This window comes from Macaca thibetana, chromosome 4 (genome assembly GCF_024542745.1).
Source record: "Macaca thibetana thibetana isolate TM-01 chromosome 4, ASM2454274v1, whole genome shotgun sequence".
Classification (NCBI taxonomy): domain Eukaryota; kingdom Metazoa; phylum Chordata; class Mammalia; order Primates; family Cercopithecidae; genus Macaca; species Macaca thibetana.
In genome coordinates this window covers 85,901,415-85,922,624 of record NC_065581.1, presented here as the reverse complement: position 1 = coordinate 85,922,624, position 21,210 = coordinate 85,901,415, and the positions used below count along the sequence as shown (strand labels likewise).

The 21,210-nt window shown below is 38.9% G+C and overlaps 1 protein-coding gene across 3 annotated transcripts in view; it reads left to right on the top strand.

The window, feature by feature from the left end:
• The window catches only part of RNGTT (RNA guanylyltransferase and 5'-phosphatase), a 332,045-nt gene that overhangs the window by 42,280 nt on the left and 268,555 nt on the right, over positions 1–21,210 (top strand). For all 3 annotated transcript variants that reach the window (XM_050789534.1, XM_050789536.1, XM_050789535.1), the window contains exons 5-6: positions 11,677–11,752; positions 13,519–13,759. In XM_050789534.1, coding sequence (XP_050645491.1) covers positions 11,677–11,752; positions 13,519–13,759 — 317 coding nt within the window. The remainder of the gene's footprint in view (positions 1–11,676; positions 11,753–13,518; positions 13,760–21,210) is intronic.

Genomic DNA, 21,210 nt, shown 5'->3' with positions numbered 1-21,210 from the left:
GTGGAGATGGGGTTTCTCCATGTTGGCCAGGCTGGTTTTGAACTCCTGGCCTCAAGTGATCCACCAGCCTCAGCCTCCCAAAGTGCTGGGATTACAGGACAGAGCTGTAATACAGCTGTAATCAGCTGCAATCAGCAGTAGTTTTTCTAAACTCTGGTAATTTTATTGCCATGCTTAAAATTCTTCACTATATCTCCATTGCCTTTATACTCTTTAGTATGTTTCACAAGTTTTTTCAGGATTTTGACCCTTTCATTCTCTGCAACTGCATTTAGCATTTCTTACCACACCTCATATTCCAGCCATTCTAATTTATTTATAGTTTGCCATATGTGCTTTTTTGATGAATATATTTACATTTGCACAGATTGTTCCTACTGTCTGCAGTTCCATTGTATAAATATCCTTGTTTATTGAGGGTTGGTCAATGACTAAGGTTTTTATTCTAAATATTAATGGTCATTTTATTATACCAGGAATGTAGAAATTGGTGATTTGGCTCAATTGATAGTTTTCAAAAAATTTTTAAGAGTAACATGTTTTGTGGTGGGCAGGCCTATGCAAACCTATCCCCAAAGTCCAAGGAAGCAAAGAAACCAAAGAAAGAGGCTGACAAATCCGATTTCTTAGAAAGAGATATTTAATAGGGACTTAAGAAGAAACCAAGCCTGCATCTCAGGTGGCAGTGAGATAAGATGGTGGATCCCCAACATTACTGCCAAGAGCCAGGGCTTATATACCTTAGGAAACAGGTGATTGAGAAGGGATAAGTAGAACAAGTAAGTACAATCACATTAAGGTTGTTTTTACCCATGGGCAGGATTTATAGTTGGGACATGCTGTTACACAAAGAACAGAAGATAAACTAGAAATCTTAGAGGCCTTCCCAGAACTGGGGTTAATCAGAAGTCAACATGGGCAGATTAGCATCCAAGATGGAGTTGCTTTGGCCTCCACATAGCAAAAGCTTTTTTTTGGAAAGAACTCCTACCATAATAAACAAATGAGATTAAAGTGATTTTTTTGGCATATATTTTTAAATGTATCAAATGTATAACCTGGATTTTTGATAAAGTTCATTGCTGAGAACAAGGCCATGTTGATGAACACAAACATTTGGATAATGTTATTAATACAAACTGTAGACTTATACCAGCATCTCACTTTAACATCTAGCTAAAAAAATCAACATATTGAGGTATAATTTTATATAAAACAGGATTCATTTACATTGTACAATCTGATGATTTTTTTTTTATTTTTGAGACAGTGTCTCACTCTCACCCAGGCAGGATTGTAGTGATGCCATGGTGGCTCACTGCACCCTCCACCTCCTGGACTCAAGCCATCCTCCCCTCTCAGCCTCCTGAGTAGCTGGGACTACAGGCACTGGGACTACAGGCACACACCACCATGCATGGCAAATTTTTGTATTTTTTCTAGAGACAGGTTTCACCGTGTTGCCCAGGCTGGTCCTGAACTTCTGGGCTCAAGTTATTTACCCGGCTTGGCTTCCCGAAGTGCTGGTATCACAGGTGTGAGCCACCAGCCTGGAAGAGTCTGAGGTTTGATAGATGTAGATACTGGTAAAACCACAGTATGAGGGTTCCAGTTCCTCTGCATCCTCAGGAACACTTGATAGGGGGTCACTCTTTTCAATTTTAGCTATTTGAATGAATGTATACTAGGATCTCATTGTGGTTTTAACTTGCATTTTCCTGACAATTGATGATGTTAAGCAACTTATGTGCTTTGTGGTCTTACATATTTTATAAAGTTCAGATCTTTTGCCCAGGTTTAAAAAAATTGAGTTATCTTATTGAACTGTAACAGTTCTTTAAAAAAAAAACTTTTTTTTGTATCAGCAAATATTGCCTGACAAAATAGTTCTTTATATATTCCAGATGTAAGTCCTTTGCCAGATATATGTGTTACAAATATTTTCTGTGGCTGGCCTTTTGGTTTCTTTATTTAAATTTAAATTTTAGATTCAGTGGGTAACATGAGCAGTTTAAGACCCGACCCATTGGATCATCTGGAACTTCCGTCCGGAGACGAGAGACAAGAGACGAGAGACTGACTGGAAATTCTCTCGGTCAAGGTCCAAACCTAAAAGACGCACTGGCACAGACATGATATAAGGGTATATTGTGAGAGGCAGCAGTTTGGGCGTCTGTTGGTTTTATTACCCAGATAGTGAACATAGTACCCAATATGGAGTTTTTCAGCCCTTGCCGTTATTCCTGTCTTCCTCCTGTTGGAGTTCCCAGTGTCTGTTGTTCTGTCTTTATGTCTGTGTGTACCCAAAGTTTAGCTCCAGCTTATAAGTGAGAACATGTGATATGTGGTTTTCTGTTTCTGCATTAATTCACTTGGGATAATGGCCTCCAGCTGCATCCATGTTACTGTGAGGGATGTGATTTCATTCTTTTTTATGGCTGCATAGTATTCCATGGTATATGTGTACTACATTTTGTTTACCCAGTCCACCATTGATGGACACCTAGGTTAATTCCATGTCTTTGCTATTGTAGATAGTGCTGTGGTAAGCATAGAAGTGCGGGTATCTTTTTGGTAGAATTTTCCTTTGGGTATATTTCCAATAATGGGATTGTGGGTCAAATGGTAGTTCTGTTTTTAGTTCTTTGCAAAATCTCCCAATTACTTTCCACAGTGACTAAACTAACTTACATTCACCCCAACAGTGTATAAACATTCCCTTTTCTCTGCAGCCTCTCCAGCATCTGTTATTCTTTGACTTTTTAGTAATAATCATTCTGACTGGTGTGAGATGGTATCTCACTGTGGTTTTTATTTGCATGTCCATGGTAAGTGATGGTGAGCATTTTTTCATTTTTGTTGGCCACTTGTATGTCTTCTTTTGATAACTGTCTGTTTATGTCCTTTTCCCACTTTTTAATGGGGTTATTTGCTTTTTGCTTGTTGAATTATATAGATTCTGGATATTAGTCCTTTTTCAGAGACACAGTCTGTGAATATTTTCTCCCATTCTTAGGTTGTCTGTTTACTCTGTTGATAGTTTATTTTGCTGTGCAGAAGCTCTTTAACTTATGTCCCACTTGTCAATTTTTGATTTTGAGGACTTAGACATAAATTCTTTGCCTCGGCTGCTGTCCACGAGGATATTTCCTAGGTTTTCTTCCAGGGTTTTTGTGGTTTGCAGTCTTACATTTAAGTCTTTAACCCATCTTGAGCTTTTTTTTTTTTTGTATGCGGTGATAAGTAGGGGTCCAGTTTAATTCTTCTGCATATGATTAGCCAGTTTTCCTAGCCCAGTTTATCGAATGGGGTGCCCTTTCCCCATTGCTTATTTTTGTTGACTTTGTTGAAGATTGGTTAGTTGTAGGTATGTGGCTTTATTTCTGGGTTCTCTATTCTATTCCATTTGTCTATGTGTCTGTTTTTGTAGGTGTATCATGCTCTTTTTGGTTACTGTAGCCTTATTAGTACAGTTTGCGATTGGTTGTAATGTGATGCCTTCATCTTTGTCCTTTTTGCTTAGGATTGCTGTGGCTATTTGGGTTCTTTTTTTGTTCCATATTTTATAATAGTTTTTTTCTTCTGTGAAAGAAAAATGCTGTTGGTAATTTGACAGGAATGGGGTTGGATCTGTAGATTGCTTTGGACAATATGGACATTTTAACAATATTGATTCTTTCAATCCATGAACATGGAATTTTTTTTATTTGTGTTGTCTGTGATTTCTTTCAGCAGTGTTTTGTAGTTCTCCTTATACAGATCTTTCACCTCCTTGGTTGGGTATATTCCTAGGTATTTTATTTTTTTGTGTGGCTATTGTAAATGGAATCGTGTTCTTCATTTGGCTCTCAACTTGAACATCATTGGTTTATAGAAATGCTATTGACTTTTGTATGTTGATTTTGTATTCTGAAAATTTACTGAAATAGAGAACATTTGATGTCCTCTCTTCCTATTTGGATGCCTTTTATTTCTTTCTTTTGCCTGATTGCTCTTGCTAGGACTTCTAGTACCATGCTGGATAGGAGTGGTGAGAGTGGGCATCCTTGTCAGGTTCGTTTTCTTAAGGGGTTGGTTCCAGCTTTTGTCTGTTCAGTATTATGTTGGCTGTGGGTTTAGCATAGATGGCTCTTATTATTTTGAGGTATGTTCTTAAGTGTGTAGTTTGTTTAGGATTTTTTTTTTTTTTTTTTGAGACTGAGTCTGGCTCTGTCGCCCAGGCTGGAGTGCAGTGGCCGGATCTCAGCTCACTGCAAGCTCTGCCTCCCGGGTTTACGCCATTCTCCTGCCTCAGCCTCCGGAGTAGCTGGGACCACAGGCGCCCGCCACTGCGCCCGGCTAGTTTTTTGTATTTTTTAGTAGAGACGGGGTTTCACCGTGTTAGCCAGGATGGTCTCGATCTCCTGACCTTGTGATCCGCCCGTCTCGGCCTCCCAAAGTGCTGGGATTACAGGCTTGAGCCACCGCGCCCGGCCTTGTTTAGGATTTTTATCATGCAGGAATGTTGGATTTTGTCAAATGCTTGTTTTGCATCTATTGAGATGATCATGTGGTTTTAGTTTTGAATTCTGTTTATGTGTTGAATCATACTTATTGATTTGCATATATTGAACCAACACTGCAACCCAGGAACAAAGTTTGCTTGAAGCAGTGAATTAACTTTTTGATGTGTTGCTGGATTTGGTTTGCTAGTATTTTTTTGAGGATTTTTGTGTCTGTTTATCCGGGATATTGACCTATAGCATTATTTTTTTGTTGTGTTTTTGCCAGATTTTGGCATCACAATATGCTGGTTTTGTAGAATGAATTAGGAAGGGGTCCCTTCTCTTCAATTTTTGGGGATCATTTCAGCAGGATTGGTACCAGCTCTTTGTATGTCTGGTTGAATTGGGCTGGGAATCCATCTGGTCTAGGGCCTTTTTTTTTTTTTTTTTTTTTTTTTGAACAGTTTCACTCTATTGGCCAGGCTGGAGTGCAGTGCTGCAATCTTAGCTCACTGCAACCTCTGTCTCCTGTGTTCCAGCAATTCTCATGCCTCAGCCTCCTGATTAGCTGGGATTACAGGTGTGTGCCACCATGCCTGGCTAATTTTTGTACTTTTAGTAGAGACGGGGTTTCGCCATGTTGGCCTGGCTGGTCTTGAATTCCTGGCCTCAGTGATCTGCCTGCCTCAGCCTCCCAAAGTGTTGGGATTATAGGTTTGAGCCACTGTGCCTGACCAGGGCTTTTTTGGGGTTGGTAGGTTTTTTATAACTGGCTCAATTTCGGAGTTCATTATTAGCTTGTTTTGGGTTTCAGTTTCTTCCTTCTTCAGTTGTGAAGTTGTGTGTTTCCAGGAATTTATTCATTTTCTCTAGATTTTCTAGTTTGTGTGCATAGAGGTATTCAGAATAGTCTCTGAGCATCTTTTGTATTTCTGTGGGGTTGGTTGTAATGTCACTGTTGTCATTTCAGATTCTGCTTATTTGGATCTTCTTTCTGTTTTTTTCTTTGTTAATCCAGCTAATGGCCTGTCGATCTTGTTTATCCTTTCCAAGAAACAACTTTTCATTTCACTATATAGTTTTCTTTGTATGGCTTTTTGGGTCTCAATTTCTTTTTGCTCTGCTCTGATTTTAGTTATTTCTTTTCTCCTGCTAATTTTGGGATTTGTTTGTTTTTGTTTTTCTAGTTCCTTTAGATGTGATATTAGATAGTTTGAGATCGACTTTTCTTTTCTTTTTCTTTTTGGTGACAGGATCTCACCCTGTCAGCCAGGCTAGAGGTCAGTAGCATGATCATAGCTCACAGCAGCCTCAAGCTCCGGGGCTCAAACTGTCTTCCTGCCCTAGCCTGAGTAGCTAGGATTACAGGTACATGCCATCACGCCTGGCTGATTTTCAATTTTTTTTTTTTTTTTTTTTGTAGAGACGGGGTTTTGCTTTATTGCCCACGCTGGTCTTGAACTCCTGGGCTCAGGTGATCCTCCTGCCTTGGCCTCCCAAAATGCTGGGATTACAAGTATGAGCCCCCATGCCCAGGCATTTCTATCTTCTTCTTCTTTTTATTTTATTTTTTGAGATAGGGTCTTACTTTATCACCCAGGATGGAGTTCAGAGGCACAATCTCGGCTCACTGCAGCCTTGACCTCCCGGGTTCAAGCAATCCTCCCACCTCAGCACTCCCCCAGTAGCTGGGACTACAGGCACGTGCCACTATACGTGGCTTATTACTTTCTTTCTTTTTTTTGCATTTTTTTTTTTGTAGAGACGGGGGTCTTGCTATGTTGCCCAGGCTGGTTTCGAACTCCAGACCTCAAGCCATCTGCTTGGCCTCCCAGAGGGCAAGAATTACAGACATGAGCCACTGCCTCCAGCCATTTCTATCTTCTTGATATAGGCATTTAGTACTGTGAATTTTCCTCTTAACACTAATTTTGCTGCGTATCAGAGATTTTGGTATGTTTTACCTCTGCTTTCATTTGTTTTCAAATAATTTTTTGTTTTCTTCCTTAATTTCGTTGTTTGCCCAAAAGTCATTCAGGAGGAAGTTGTTTCGTTTCCATGTAATTGTGTGGTTTTGAGAGTTTATCTTGGTATTGATTTCAATTTTTATTTCACTGTGGTTCAAGCACATACTTGGCATGATTTAGATTTTTTAAAAAAAAATTTATTGAGACTTGCTTTATTACCCATCTGGAAGTTCTTGTTTTATGAATCTGCATGCTACAATATTGGGTGTATATACATTTAGGATAGTTAAGTCTTCTTGTTGAATTGAACTTTTTATTATTATATAATGATCTTTGTCCTTTTTTATTGCTGTTGGTTTAATGTTTATTTATCTGAAACAAGACTAGCAACCCCTGCTCTTTTTTGTTTTTCATTTGCATGATAGATCTTTCTCCATTCCTTTACTTTGAAGCTGGGCATATGAGTTGGTTTCTTGAAGATAGCAGAAAGTTGGTTCTTCTTCTTTTTTTTTTTAAATTCAATTTGCCACCCTGTGTCTTTTAAGTGGAGTGTTTAGACTGCTTACATTCAAGGTTAATGATATGTGAGATTTTTTTCCAGTGGTGGTGCTGTTGGCTGGTTGCTTTGTAGCCTTGATTGTGTAATTGTTTTACAGGGTCTGTGGGCTGTGTACTTACATGTATTTTTGTGGTAGCAGATACTGTTTTTGTTTCCATGTTTACAGCTCCCATAAGTATCTCTTGTAAGGCCAGTCTAGTGGTAACAAATTCCCTTAGCAATTGCTTGTCCCACAAAGATTTTATTTCTCCTTTGTTTATGAAGCTTAATTTGGTGGGATATGGAATTCTTGGCTTGAATTTCTCCTAGGATGCTAAATACAGGTCCCTAGTCTCTTTCTGGCTTGTAAGATTTCTACTGAGAAGTCTGCTATTAGCCTGATGAGGTTCCCTTTGTAGACTCTTTTTCTAGTTGCCTTTAAGATTTTTTCTTTTGCATTGACCTTGGAAAGTCTGATGACTCTGTGCCTTGATGATGGTAGTTTTGTATAGTACCTCACAAGGGTTTTCTGAATTTCTTATATTAGCATGTTGACCTGTCTAGCAACTTTGGAGACATTTTTGTGGATTATTTCCTCAAATATGTTTTTCATGGTGCTTATTCTCTCTTCTCAGGAATACCAGTGGGTTGTAGGTTTGGTCACTTTATATAATCCCTTTATTTCTCAGAGGCTTTGTTCATTTGTTGAAGATCCTTTTTCTTTATTTTTGTCTGACTCAGTTGCTTCAAAGGATTGGTCTTCAAGCTCTGAGATTCTTTCCTCTGCTTGGTTTAGTCTGTTGTTAATCATCTCTTATAAGGCCAATTGTTAAGGTTTTTAATTGTATTTTGAAATTCCTGTGGTGAATTGAATTTCAGATTGGTTCTTCCTTAGTATACCTATGTTCTATTTCAAATCTTGGATTGTTTTTCTAGCTTCTTTGGATTGGGTTTCAACCTTCTCTTGGGTCTTGTTGAGCTTCCGTGCCATCCATATTCTGAATTCTGTGTCTGTAATTTCAGACAATTTCTTCTGGTTGGGATCCATTGCTAGGGAGTATATGCAATCCTTTGGAAATAACAAAACACTCTCACTTTTTGAATTGCCAGAGTTCTTGCAGTGATTTCTTCTCATCCGAGGGAACTGGTGCTTCTTTTTCTCTTTGTATTTGCTGTTGATTGAATGGGGGGTTTTGTTGTTATATTCTTTTGTCCCTTGAGAGTTTGACGGTGGTGTATAGTGTGTACAGTCAGTTGGATTCATTTCTGGGTACTTTCAGAGGGCCAAGGGTCCTGGGTTGTAGATAGGCTTCTGTGAGGGTTTCACAGGCTTTGCATGTTAAAGCAGTGTGTTTTTGTTTGGTGGTGTAATTCAAGCTGCAGTTGGTGCTTAAATGTAAGGGCAGATAGGCTCTTACACAGCTGCGCATGCCCTCTTTGTATTTCACTGTATCCTCAGCAGTGCTCTGGAGAGAGGAGGCAGGGGGTAAGATACGACTTTCTCTCCAAGTCTGTTCTTAAGCCTTGGTGGTATCCCCCTCAATACTGGCACTGTCCACGTTTCCTTTGCTCTGTGTGGGGCTTTGGTGGGCTTCTCTTCCTGCTCCCTTAGGTATGATTCAAGCCAAGGGTTAGGCCACCAGGAGACCTAAAACTCCTTAGGGACCTACCAGTCTCCTGTGCTTATCAGTCAGAGTGGGTTGTGGGTATGTCTGCAGGTAGTCTGATAATGCAGTGGGTCAAGCAAGGGTGGTGGATCCTCAGGCAGGGAAGTGGCACTGTGTGTGCGTAGCCAGTATAATGACCATGGCCTGAGGTTTGCAGCCCAGCAGATGGCTGTGTGGCCCTCACAACTTGCACTCCCCCGACCTGGCTGGTCTCTCTCTGATGTCTGTCCCAGGAGCAGGTGCAACTGGACCGGCCAGGCTTGTCTCAAAAACCCTGCGTGCCCAGTTTTTTGAGCCATTTCAGATGTTCCAGGCCATGGGGCTTCCTGGGGAAGTAACCTTGTCTGGCTGTCAGGCCACACCTATCCTGGACTGGTCTTCTGAAGAGAGGGATACCTAGTTTCCAGGCCACACTCTTCTCTGTGTTCTGAGAGTGAGGGCTCCTTTCCTGCCCAAGCTCAGGCTGTAGATCTCAGCTCAATACTCCTGGGCAGTGTGCCTGAGTCCTGGGGAGTTGGGACCAGGCCTGCACATTTGTCCTCCGGCCCCTTGGGATCAGGGACTGTCTGTGCTGGGAGTGATAAATTGCTCCCAGGCTGCCAGCAGAACACTCAGGCAGGGAAGTGGAGGCTGTTCGGTCGGCACCCTCTTGCGGGAGCAGCCAGGCAGGCAGTCTTGGAAGAGCTGGCAGGTAAAGGGGCATGTGGATCAGATACACTCCGGTCCTATGGCAGTGTCAGTCTTACTCTCTTTGCCCAGCAGATAGCAGGACCTACAGCCACTCAGTACAAGCTGGAGAGCCTTGGAGGATGGGCCCTGTGGTGGTGTTTTGCTGCAGCTGCACTGTGGTCTGTGGGGCTCATGGCTACAATCTTGTAGCTAGGATCCCAGAGGACCACGGTGGGAGTGTGGTGCCCAGGGTTCCTTCTCTCAGCCCTCCCTTAGGTCCAGACTGGAACTGGGGGCCAGTCCTGGTGCCTAGTTACTCCCAGCAGTCTGCCTCGCTTCCTCCCTCTTCAAACACTGTCTGCATTGCCTCTTTATTGGCTTTCAGTGTTTTCTCTCAAAATATCTGTTCAAAGTTGCAGGATTTTTATTGTCAAGTTTTTGGTGGTTCAAAGTTTGGTGGCTTACCTGATACTTTGGTTCCTTTTCATGGAAGAGGCGTTTTTCAGCTGTAGGTAGTTGGCCATCTTGCCCAGAACTCCTTTTTATTTTCTTAATGATGTATTTCAAAGAGCAAACCCTTACTATTTTGAAGTAGTCTGATTTATCAATGTTTTTCTTCATTTCATGCTTTTTGTGTTTTATCTAAGAAATCTTTTCTACTCTAAGCTTGCAAAGATTTACTTCTATATTTTCTTCTATAAGTTTTGTAAATCTATCTAGTTTATTTCTGTATTTGATCTTAGTTGTACTCTATCAGTATGATCTATATATACAGAGAAGAATAATTTGTAGAAGGTAATGTTAGAAAGATACAGGCTGGGCATTGTGGCTCACGCCTGTAATCCCAGCACTTTGGGAGGCTGAGGTGAGAGGATTGCTTGATCCCAAATTTGAGAGCTGCCTGGGCAACATAGTGAGACCCTGTCTTTACCATAAAAGAAAAATTAGCTGGGGACAGTGGTGTGAGCCTGTAGTTCCAGCCACTCCGGAGGTTGAGGTGGGAGGATCACTTGAGCCCAGGAGGTCAAGGCTGTGGAAACCGATCATGCCACTGAACTCCAGCCTGGTTGACAGAGTGAGATCCTGTCTCTAAAAAAAAAAAAAAAAGATACGGCTTAAATATCAGAAAATCCTTTAATTAAATAGAAATAACAGGAAAAGCTTCATTTTGAAGACTGTAGGAGAGTCAGCAATATTGTCATGTTTTAATTACTGTTTTCAAACTAGTTATATTAGCCTGTTCTCACCCTGCTATAAAGATACTACTCGAGACTGGGTAATTTATAAAGGAAAGAGATTTAATGGGCTCACAGTTCTGCATGCCTGGGGAGGCCTCAGAAAACTTACAATCATGATGGAAGGGGAAGCAGGCACGTCTAACGTGGTGAGAAGAGAGAGCGAGCGCGTGAAGGAGGAACTGTCAAACACTTACAAAACCATCAGATCTCATGAGAACTCACTCACTATCACAAGAACAGCATGTGGGAAACCACCTCCATGATTCACTCACCTCCCACCAGATCCCTGCCTCGTGGGGATGGTGGGGATTACAAACTGAGATGAGATTTGGGTGGGGACACAGAACCGAACCATATCAGTAGTTAAAATGATCTTGAATATGTTCTGAAAAAGAGTTTAAGAAAATAAATTTTCTTTCTCAGCTGGTTTCTTTCTTCTAAAAATTTATTTCAAAAGATTATAACCTAACTTGAAAATACAGTTAGTTTCTAGAGAGCTTCAAGGTAACTTTATTTTTATTGTACTATGTATCTATCAATTAATTGTTTTCTGTAGCTAGTCACTTTTGTTGATTATAGTTAATTAGTATCAGGCCCCATATGAATTTATATTTCTATTAGTTTATTTGCTCTGGTCTAGTTTCTGGATTTTAGAAAATAGGGTTTGACTATTTTGCAAATATATGCCATTGATCATGAAGAGGACCGTTTTTTTCCTACTAGAGAAATTTAAAGCTTGAGGGTCAGAAGGGTCTTGTGTGTATGTGTTTTATGTGTCCTTTTGAGTTGTGTGTTTGATGAAAATACCTTCTTATTTAAAATGCTTGGAATGCTTGGAAACTAGTTTTAGTAGAACTTGTTAAACAGTAGAGACAGTTTTAAATCAATATACTTATATATTGCACTTAAACTTCTAGCTAGCTATAAATTAGATTCTAAGCAATTTAAACTGACAAGTTATCAAGTTATAAGAGGTGTTTCAAGTTAAAAAATTAAAAAATGTAATTGTTTTATAAACTAGCTGAAATGTTTTGGTTGCAGGTTGGAATTTTAAAGTAAATGTGGCCTCTTAAGTGACTTATTAATTTTAACCAAAGCTACTTTATTTCCTAGGTGTTCATTGTACTCATGGCTTCAATCGCACTGGTTTCCTCATATGTGCCTTTTTGGTGGAGAAAATGGATTGGAGGTATCTGTATCTTGTTATAATGGAAGATATATTTGTAATTAAAATTTTTATTGATATTTTAGTTGCAGAATTTTGTATTATTAAGTTTTTGGTGAACTCATGATTAATGTAATTTGAACTGCTTTTCATTTATATATGGTTAATCTTTATACTACCATTACTTGGTGGGGTGTGTGTGTGTGTGTGTGTGTGTGTATGTGTGTATATGTATGTTTTATTTTGTTTTTTTGAGACAAGGTTTCTTCCGTCATCCAGGCTGGAGTGTAGTGGTGTGATCATGGCTCGTTGTAGCCTTCACCTCTTGGGGTCAAGCAATCCTCCCACCTCAGCCTCTCAAGTAGCTGGGACCACAAGTGTATGCCACCTATGCCTGGCTAATTTTTTCTTTTTTTTTTTTTTTTTTGTCTAGTGAGGTGGTCTCCATGTGTTACCCAGGCTGGTCTTGAATTCCTGGGCTCAAGTGATCCTCTACCCTTGGCCTCCCAAAATGTTGGGACTACAGGCATGAGCCACCACATCCAGCCAGCTGTTTTGTATTAACCAGCAAAACACTTTGAGTGCTTATTAATTTCATAAACTGTGTATTTACTTTTTCAGATTTTTTTTCACCTCTTATAGAATTATCAGAGACAGATTCTTCCAATATTTTGTATTTGTATCCAGCTTTGGAAATTACTATTGTTGTTTTTTACCTTTTAAATACAGGTTGTGTATCCCTTATCTGAAATGCTTTTGAGTAGATGTGTTTCGGATTTTTTTTCACATTTTGGAATATTAGCATTATATTTACCAGTTGAACATCCTTAATCTGAATATCCAAAATCAGAAATGCTCCAATAAGCATCTCCTTTGAGCTTCCCATCAATGCTCAAAAGGTTTTGGGTTTAGGAACATTTAGGATTTAATTTTGGATTAGGGATACTCAACTGATAGCTTTTTTATAGCTGTTGAGTACTAGGACAAGTTTATAATGACATACAAAAGGAATTATTTTTGGGAGAGTGTTACTCCTTTTAAGTCAACCAGCAAATGTTTATTGAGCATCTGTTATTTTTGAAGTATGTTTTTAGATCCTGAGAGATTATGACTTTAGTACCTAATATTCTTAAGAGAATATATTACTAACTGAATCTTCTTGTTGACTGATGGAGCGTCATTATTTATGTTTACAAAGGCTTTCACATAGTAGGTCCTTTTTTGAATATAATCAGATGAAGTACACATATGATTTTTGCATTTTGCAGTATGCGTTGGTGGTGGTTCTGTACTGCATGTACTTTCTAGCTCTGACCATTCAGATGCTCTCCACAGTTATCTCAGTTTCCGGTGTCAGATTCAGCCTGTGCTTACCCTCTCTTTGATGATCTAGACTCTTAATGCCTGGATCTGTTGAAAGTTCCTGTAAAATCAATATGCTTTTATTTTGCTCACATTGTTGTTTTTTTTGACTGGTTTCCCTGCAGAGTCAGACCTCAACCTTCAAGACTTTATTTAAATTCTTCACAGACCCTATCTAGGCCTCTACTATATACTCACAGCAATTTAGTTTTAGAATTTCAGAATTTTCAGAATACCTTATATTAAAACGTTTTCAGAACGAATTTGTCCCTTAATAGATTGAATGACTTGAGGGTGAGGATTGTGATTTGTCCATTTTATAAACTTCTATTATACTTTATATGGAGCCTTGAATAATAAGTGAGATTTTGATAAGCCTGCATAAATGGAGGATAGCGAGGAAATTGCATGGTGTTTGTTTCCCATAGTATCGAAGCAGCAGTTGCTACTTTTGCCCAAGCCAGACCACCAGGAATCTACAAGGGTGATTATTTGAAGGAACTTTTTCGTCGGTATGGTGACATAGAGGAAGCACCACCCCCACCTCTATTGCCAGACTGGTGTTTTGAGGATGATGAAGATGAAGATGAGGATGAGGATGGAAAGAAGGAATCAGAACCCGGGTCAAGTGCTTCTTTTGGCAAAAGGAGAAAAGAACGGTTAAAACTGGTAATGTTTAAAAATATTATAATAGGTTTTATTTCTTGTGCAAGCTTATTGAGATTTATAAAAATGGAATATTGGCCATGTTTCTTTACTAGGTCAGATGATTCATCCTAGCCCTTTCAAAAAAAAATTTTTTTTTTTTTTTTTTTTTTTTTTTTTTTTTGAGACAAGGTCTTGCTCTGTTGCCCAGGCTGGAGTGTAGTGGTAGCCTTGACCTCCTGGGCTCAAGTGATCTTCCCACCTCACTTTCCTGAGTAGCTGGGACTGTAGACATGTGGCAACATGACTGGCTAATTTTTAATTTTTACATTTTCTGTAGAGAAGGGTCTCACTTTGTTGCCCAGTCTGGGTTTGAACTCCTGGACTCAAGTGATCCTCCTAACTTGGTCTCCCAAAGTGTTGGCATTACTGGCATGAGCCACTGTGCTTGGCCTTTAAAGATTCTTAATAGCCACGAGTCTTTTTCAAAGAGAAAAATTGCAGTTATGTAAATTTCTCCTGCTTTTATTTCTTAGGGAAACCAAATAACTTTTAGATATTAGATTGAGAACTTACTATTTCTTTACAAAGTATTGTGAGATTTCAACTAAATACCTAGTGAATATTTTTGCTAATGCTTTACAAAATTGTCACACAGTTAAAGTAACTTTACATATGAATTCTGCATCCCCCTCCATGGGTGATGCTTTCATGCTTTCCATAAAATTAAATCAAGAAGACTCACTTCTCTAGCCAACCTTTAATAATCTTCTAGAAATAAAAGAGCTAACCATAAATATGAGGGGTTATCTTCTTTTATTGGAGGATAGAAGAACTGTCGAGAGGAAAAGTACTGGTTGTACTTGTACACACACAAGTATATGAGATAGGCCAAAGGGAAAAGTTAGGAAAAGTATGGAGGTAATTGTGTTAATGAAATTATTAATTAAGGTTCCTGGTATATTATGGTTGAGTGGTGTACACCATGATTCATTTATTAGTAGGCATGGTTCACAGGCAAGGAAGTAAATGCTTTGTTAGTTTATGTAAACCATATAAGTTATTTTTGGCTTAAAAAATTTTTTTTGTTTGTAAAACAATTTTTTTTTTTTTTTTTTGATACGGAGTCTCACTCTGTCACCCAGGCTGGAGTGCAGTGGTGTGATCTCGGCTCACTGCAAGCTCCCCTCCCAGATTCATGCCATTCTCCTGCCTCAGCCTCCTGAGTAGCTGGGACTACAGGTGCCCACCACAATGCCCGGCTAATTTTTTGTATTTTTTAAGTAGAGACGGGGTTTCACCATATTAGCCAGGATGGTCTCGATCTCCTGACCTCGTGGTCCACCTGCCTTGGCCTCCCAAAGTGCTGGGATTACAGGCATAAGCCACAGCGTCCGGCTGTAAAACAATGTTTTAATTACATTTACACATTTTAAATTTCAAGACTATAAGTACACTGAAAAGTGTTAATTGCTTTGAAACGTAGAGATTATTTCAAAAGTAATTTATTCCTTTAGTCTGATTTATTATTTTCTGAATTTAGATATCTGAAATTACTGAGTCACATACCTAGAAAAATAACAATCACATTCTAAGGAAACTTCAATAAACAGCATAGCATAAAATACAGGTTTTGTTTATTTGTTTGTTTTTGGAGACAGGGTCTCAACTCTGTTGCCCAGGCAGGAGTGTGGTGGCAAGATTATGGCTCACTAGTGGCAGCCCAGCCTTGACCTCCCTGGGTTCAGTGATCCTTCTACCTCAACCTCCCGAGTTGCTGGGACTACTACAGTGAATCTCTTACAAGCACCATGTTGCTGGATTCAGACAACAGTTTTTGCCCTATTATTTAGTCCATGTACATTTTGTGTAAAGATTAGATTCAAATTGTCTTACTATTTTTTTTTGTGCCACTAGTGGTATGTTCCTTTCTCGCCTTCTTTATGGTTGCTTTTATTCTTCTATCACCCCAACCCATTGCTTGTTGACCATATATTCCTTTACTGTTCTTTTATTAGTTACTCAAGATTTCATGGCCAGGTGCGGTGGCTCATGCCTGTAATCCTAGCACTTCGGGAGGCCGAGGTGGGCGAATCACGAGGTCAGGAGTTCAAGACCAGCCTGGACCACATGATGAAACCCTGTCTCTACTAAAAATACAAAAAAATTTAGCTGGGCAAGGTGGCAGCCACCTGTAATCCCAGCTACTTGGGAGGCTGAGGCAGGAGAATTGCTTGAACCCGGGAGGCAGAGGTTGCAGTGAACTGAGATTGCGCCACTGCACTCCAGCCCGGGTGACAGAGTGAGACTCCATCTCAAAAAAAAAAAAAAAAATCAGGGTGCTTGACAGTTATTTTTTTTCTAGCACTTTGAATATTTTATTCCAGAATTTATTTCTGTTGAGAAGTTAGGCACCTTGTTGCTTCTTTGAAGATAATTTCTTACTGTTTTTGATTTTCAGCAATTTTACCATGATATTTCTACTTGTGGTTTTCTTTGTATTTATCCTGCATGATGTACGTAGGGATTCTTAAATATATGGTTGGATTTGTTTTCCTAATTTGTTTTAGACAATTTTTGGCTGTTATCTTTTCAAGTATTGTTTCACATCCATTCTTTCTTTCTTCTGGAGCTCAACCTAATACCAGTAGGCCTTAAAAAGTTTTTTGTTGTTGTTGGATATGGAGTCTTGCTCTGTCACCCAGGCTGGAGTGCAGTGTTGTGATCTTGGCTCACTGCAACCTCTGCCTCCCGGGTTCAAGTGATTCTCCTGTCTCAACCTCCCAATTAGCTAGGATTACAGGTGTGCACCACCACACACAGCTAATTTTTGTATTTTTAGTAGAGACAGGGTTTCACCATGTTGGCCAAGCTGGTCTCAAACTCCTGACCTCAGGTGATCCACCTGCCTCTGCCTCCCAGAGTGCTAGGATTATAGGCGTGAACCACCATGCCTGGCCTAAAAAAAAAAAAATCTTTTTTTAAAAAAACTACCTCCTGTGTTCTTTTTCATATTCTTTATCCTTTTGTTTATTTTTTAGTTTGGATATTTTCTTTTTCTTTTTATTTTTTTTGAGACAGAGTCTCCTTCTGTGGCCCAGGCTGGAGTGCAGTGGTGCAATCTCAGCTCATTGCAACCTCTGCCTCCCGGGTTCAAGCGATTCTACTGCCTCAGCCTGTTGAGTACCTGGGACTACTGGCGCATGCCACTATGCCTGGCTAATTCTTGTATTTTTAGTAGAGACAGAGTTTCACCATGTTGGCCAGGCTTGTGTGGATCTCTTGACCTCAGGTGATCCACCTGCCTCAGCCTCCCAAAGTGCTGGGATTATAGGCGTCAGCCTTCTTTGGATATTTTCTTCTGACCTATCTTGGCGTTTACTAATGTCCTCATTAAGCTTTGTCTAAGCTGCTGTTAAACTCATCCTTGACTACTTAGTTTTAGTTATTTTACTTTCACTCCTGGAATTTCCATTAGATTTTTTAAAAAATGATTTTCAGTTCTCTGCTGGAATTCTTCACCTTGTCATTTCAGTTTTTGAAAATATTAAAACCAGTTTTTAAAAAGTCAAATAAAAAATAAAACTAATATGTGGGTCTCCTGTGGATATTTTTAAATGTTTTTTTTCTCTTGTCCTTTTGATATCTAGTCAATTATAGTTTTTTTTTTGCATACTTGAGTGTGTTTGTTTATGAAACAATTGTTTATGAAAAATTATGGGAATAATTTGAGGCTCTGGTCATGTTATCTTTCTTTAGAGAGGATTTACTTTTGCTCCTACAGAGAATTAGCAGGATATCTTAATTAAGGATTGAGGTGTTAGAAACTAGACTTTAGTTTTGGGGCACTGGTCTATTTTTGCTCTGCTCTTACTCCTGTAGCCTTTGAGGATCTTAACTAAAAGTGTGGGGAATTAAACTGGACTCCTCCTACTTGATGGCTTGTAGCTCCAGCTTTTATTTCCCATTCCTGTGATATTGCTGAAATTTCTCTTCAGCTTCTTACTGTCTTAGCTACCATTTTTGAAACAGTGCCTCTTGAGGAGAGTAGTATAAGGGAAAAGCTGTAGAAGATGTCTAGCTCAGCTTTCTGGGCTCCCCTTCCCTCTTGAGTTTTTGGCCCTTCAAGTCCTTATTGCCTTTCTAATTCTCTGAGGTCTTCAAATGAATTCTTTAACATTGTCCAGCTTTTTTTGTGTGTGGCTACAAAATTAGTCTAATTAGGCTGGATGCGGTGGCTCATACCTGCAATCTCAGCACTTTGGGAGGCTGAGGTGGAAGGATTGCTTGAGCTCAGGAGTTTGAGACTAGCTTGGGCAATGTCGTGAGACCTCGTATCTACAAAAAATTAAAAAAATTAGCCAGGTGTGGTGGTGTGCGCTTGTAGTCTCAGTTACTTATGAGGCTGAGGTGGGTGGATTGCTTGAGCCTGGGAGGTTGAGGCTGCAGTGAGCCGTGATCATACCACTGCATTCACCTGCACTTCAACCTAGGTGACAGAGTGATAGGCTGTCTCAAAAAAAAAAAAAAAAAAAAAGCACAAACCTTCTTTCTCTCTTTTTGGAGAAAGTAGTTAGGCTTGATTTCTGTTATGAGATGGTGATTTTTGAGAATATTTGTGCTTATACCTCCAAAGGCTGAATTAGGGGAAAAAAAAATTCTAAATCCTTATATAGCATTTTGATAGTTTTTTCTTTTTTCAAACCTTAATTAGTAAATCCTAAAATTATTAAATATTTTACTCATGTAAGTAATATATTAAAGATTAAAGAACATTAATCTTTAGTTTATTAAAGAAAGTTTGAAAATGAAAGAAACAACTTATAATCCTTCAACTTTCATACTACCACTGGTATTTTTGTCTTCTTAGAATAATTTTTCCCTATTTATTTATTTACTTTTAAAACATACACAGATGTCTTAAAGATTAGTTTTTTTTTTTTTTTTTTTTGTAAAATATAAATGCAAACATCTAGGAGTATATAGAGTTAAAAGGCAAAATATTTCTTCATTCCCAATCCAGTTGCTCTCTACTTTTTGGTTATTTCTGTGCATATGCATAGAAAACTTAGTATAGAAGAATAACTTAGTGTAGAAGAATATATACTGGGAATATATATATATATATATGTATACACACACAGTATATATACTAAAAATTATATATTGTAAAAATTAAATACTATATAAAAGTAATACTATATATACTAAGAAAGGAAAAATTTAATTTTTCTATTTGAGAAAGCAAATAGAACCTTTCTTTAGAAGACAAGAGAGGCTGTCAATCCATAAAATAATAGCAGGCTATTAAGAAGAGGAACAAATTAGAGATCTTGGAAATGAGAAGATTAAAAAACCACTTAATATGTGGGATGAGTAGCAGAATGAAATTATGAAGCTAGAGGATCTAGCTAAGAAATCCAGCATGCAGCATGAAAAGACAAAAAAAATGTAAAATATGAGAAATAGTTTAGAATTAACATAAAGGGAGCAATTTAACAGTATGATTTAACAGAGGACAAAATTCGATAACAACAGAAAGTATTTATCTGAGGATTATTTTCTGTGGTGCGGTAGGGCTGGGTCAGACTGGTAATTTTAAGAAGCTAATGGAAGGCGAGAAAGTGGAGACAGAGTTGTGTTAGGGGTTCCCTGTACCACCTTCACTTTTGGAGATTTACTAGAATAACTCAGGACTCAGCATATGGTTGTACTTATAACTGAGATTTATACAGCAATGTACTAAGGATATACAGCTGGATTGTAAGAGACAAAGACAAGTAGAGTGGGGGGAGTTAATGTGCTGGCTTTCCTATGCTCTCTCTTTCTCATGAGGGGTCATCCTGAGCTCACTCTTCCTGCAGCAATGTGTTTGTGACGTTTCTGCCTGCGGAAGCTCATTAAACTCTCACTGCTCAAGATTTTTATTGATGGCCAGTCACGTGGGCACTCTCTGCTTAGCATGTACCAAAATTCCAGGATCCCAGGAGGAAAAAAAATTTATTCAGCATTAACTGTATTGTTGGCACAAATAATCTAGGTTTGGTGAGTCATCCTTATCAGCTGACTGAGAACACTCTGAAAGTCAAGTTCTCAGGTGCCATTCAGAAGCCAACTTTGCAAGTACTAGTGTTAGGTTAACCCTTTTCTGCACACTACTGTAAACTATTCATTCAAGTGGCTTGGTTATGATAAAAAAAGGAGAAGGGTAATTGATGCAGACATAGCCAGAAAAGACTTTTTAATATGGGATAAATTCAAGCGTATGTGGATACGGAGCTAGTGAAGTCAATGAAGTTGAAAGTAAAGATTTAGGGAATAATGATAGAGAAACCTCTGAGGAGATGCAAGGGAATGGAGGTCAAGTGTAGTTTTTGGAGTAATAGGTCTTCAGCAATAGGAGGGAAATATCTTTCTTAGTACTGGAGATGTAATTGAGATTGTGATTTTTTTCCTCAATAAGTTTCAGCTGCCTATGTGTGGGAGTAGAAAAGACTAACAGTAGGTTGACTCAAGGTTGGAGAAATTTAGTTTGGGTGTGATGAAGAACAAGAGGTAAGGGGCACTGAGGCTATCAGGGGAAAAATAATTGAAGTAATCAGCCATAGGTTCTTGGCTGAATAGGAAGTAAGGTCAGGATGAGGTGCCGTTAGAATGTGTAAAGGAGAAATGAAGGGACTGTTAGTCTTGGTGAAATTGAAAAGTGGGCATAGTGACAGTAAAAGAGTTTATAAAAGTTAGAGCAACATGTTGGTTTTAGAATGCTGTTGGCACTCAATCAATGTGAGTTGAATTGAATCTAAAGGTAGAGTGGTTTGAAATGATTGTGGTATGGCCATGGAGCAGGATGTTCCAGTTGGACAAAGATGAGGGTCATTGAAAATGAGATGACTGAACTGTAAAGGTTGTACGATAGGTTGAGTTATTTCAGTGGATGTTGATGTTACCAATATAATGATAGAAGTTAGAATAGTGAGAAAGACCAACTTTTTTTTGATGAATGTAGGGCAGTATCTTTCAATACACAAAGGATAGAGGGTTTTACTACTTTAGACTTTCTGACTGTAAGTAGCAGAAAATAACTTTAGCTTAAATATTAAGGGTACTTATTCATGAGTAAATTGGTGGAACTCAGGCACCAGAATATGCCAGATTTTAGGACAACATTGGAACCTGGACCTGGAAAGTTACTTAGAACCTAGTTTCTGCTATTTTTTCTTAATATCTCACCTCTGCTTTTGTCCCTTTATTTGTATCAGTCTTCTCATTGGCTCTGTCTCTCAAGACAGACTCTTCCTGATTTCTCATTTTCCTGGGAGATTGTTAACTGTCTCAAAGCTTCTAAGGTAACCTGTAATAATTTTAGCCACATGCAGAGACTAACTGCTTGTCTCTGAATCCCAATTCCAGATTACCAGGAGAGAGAATCTGATGGCTTCAGATTGAGTTAGGGTTATTTGTGCTCCCATCAACTT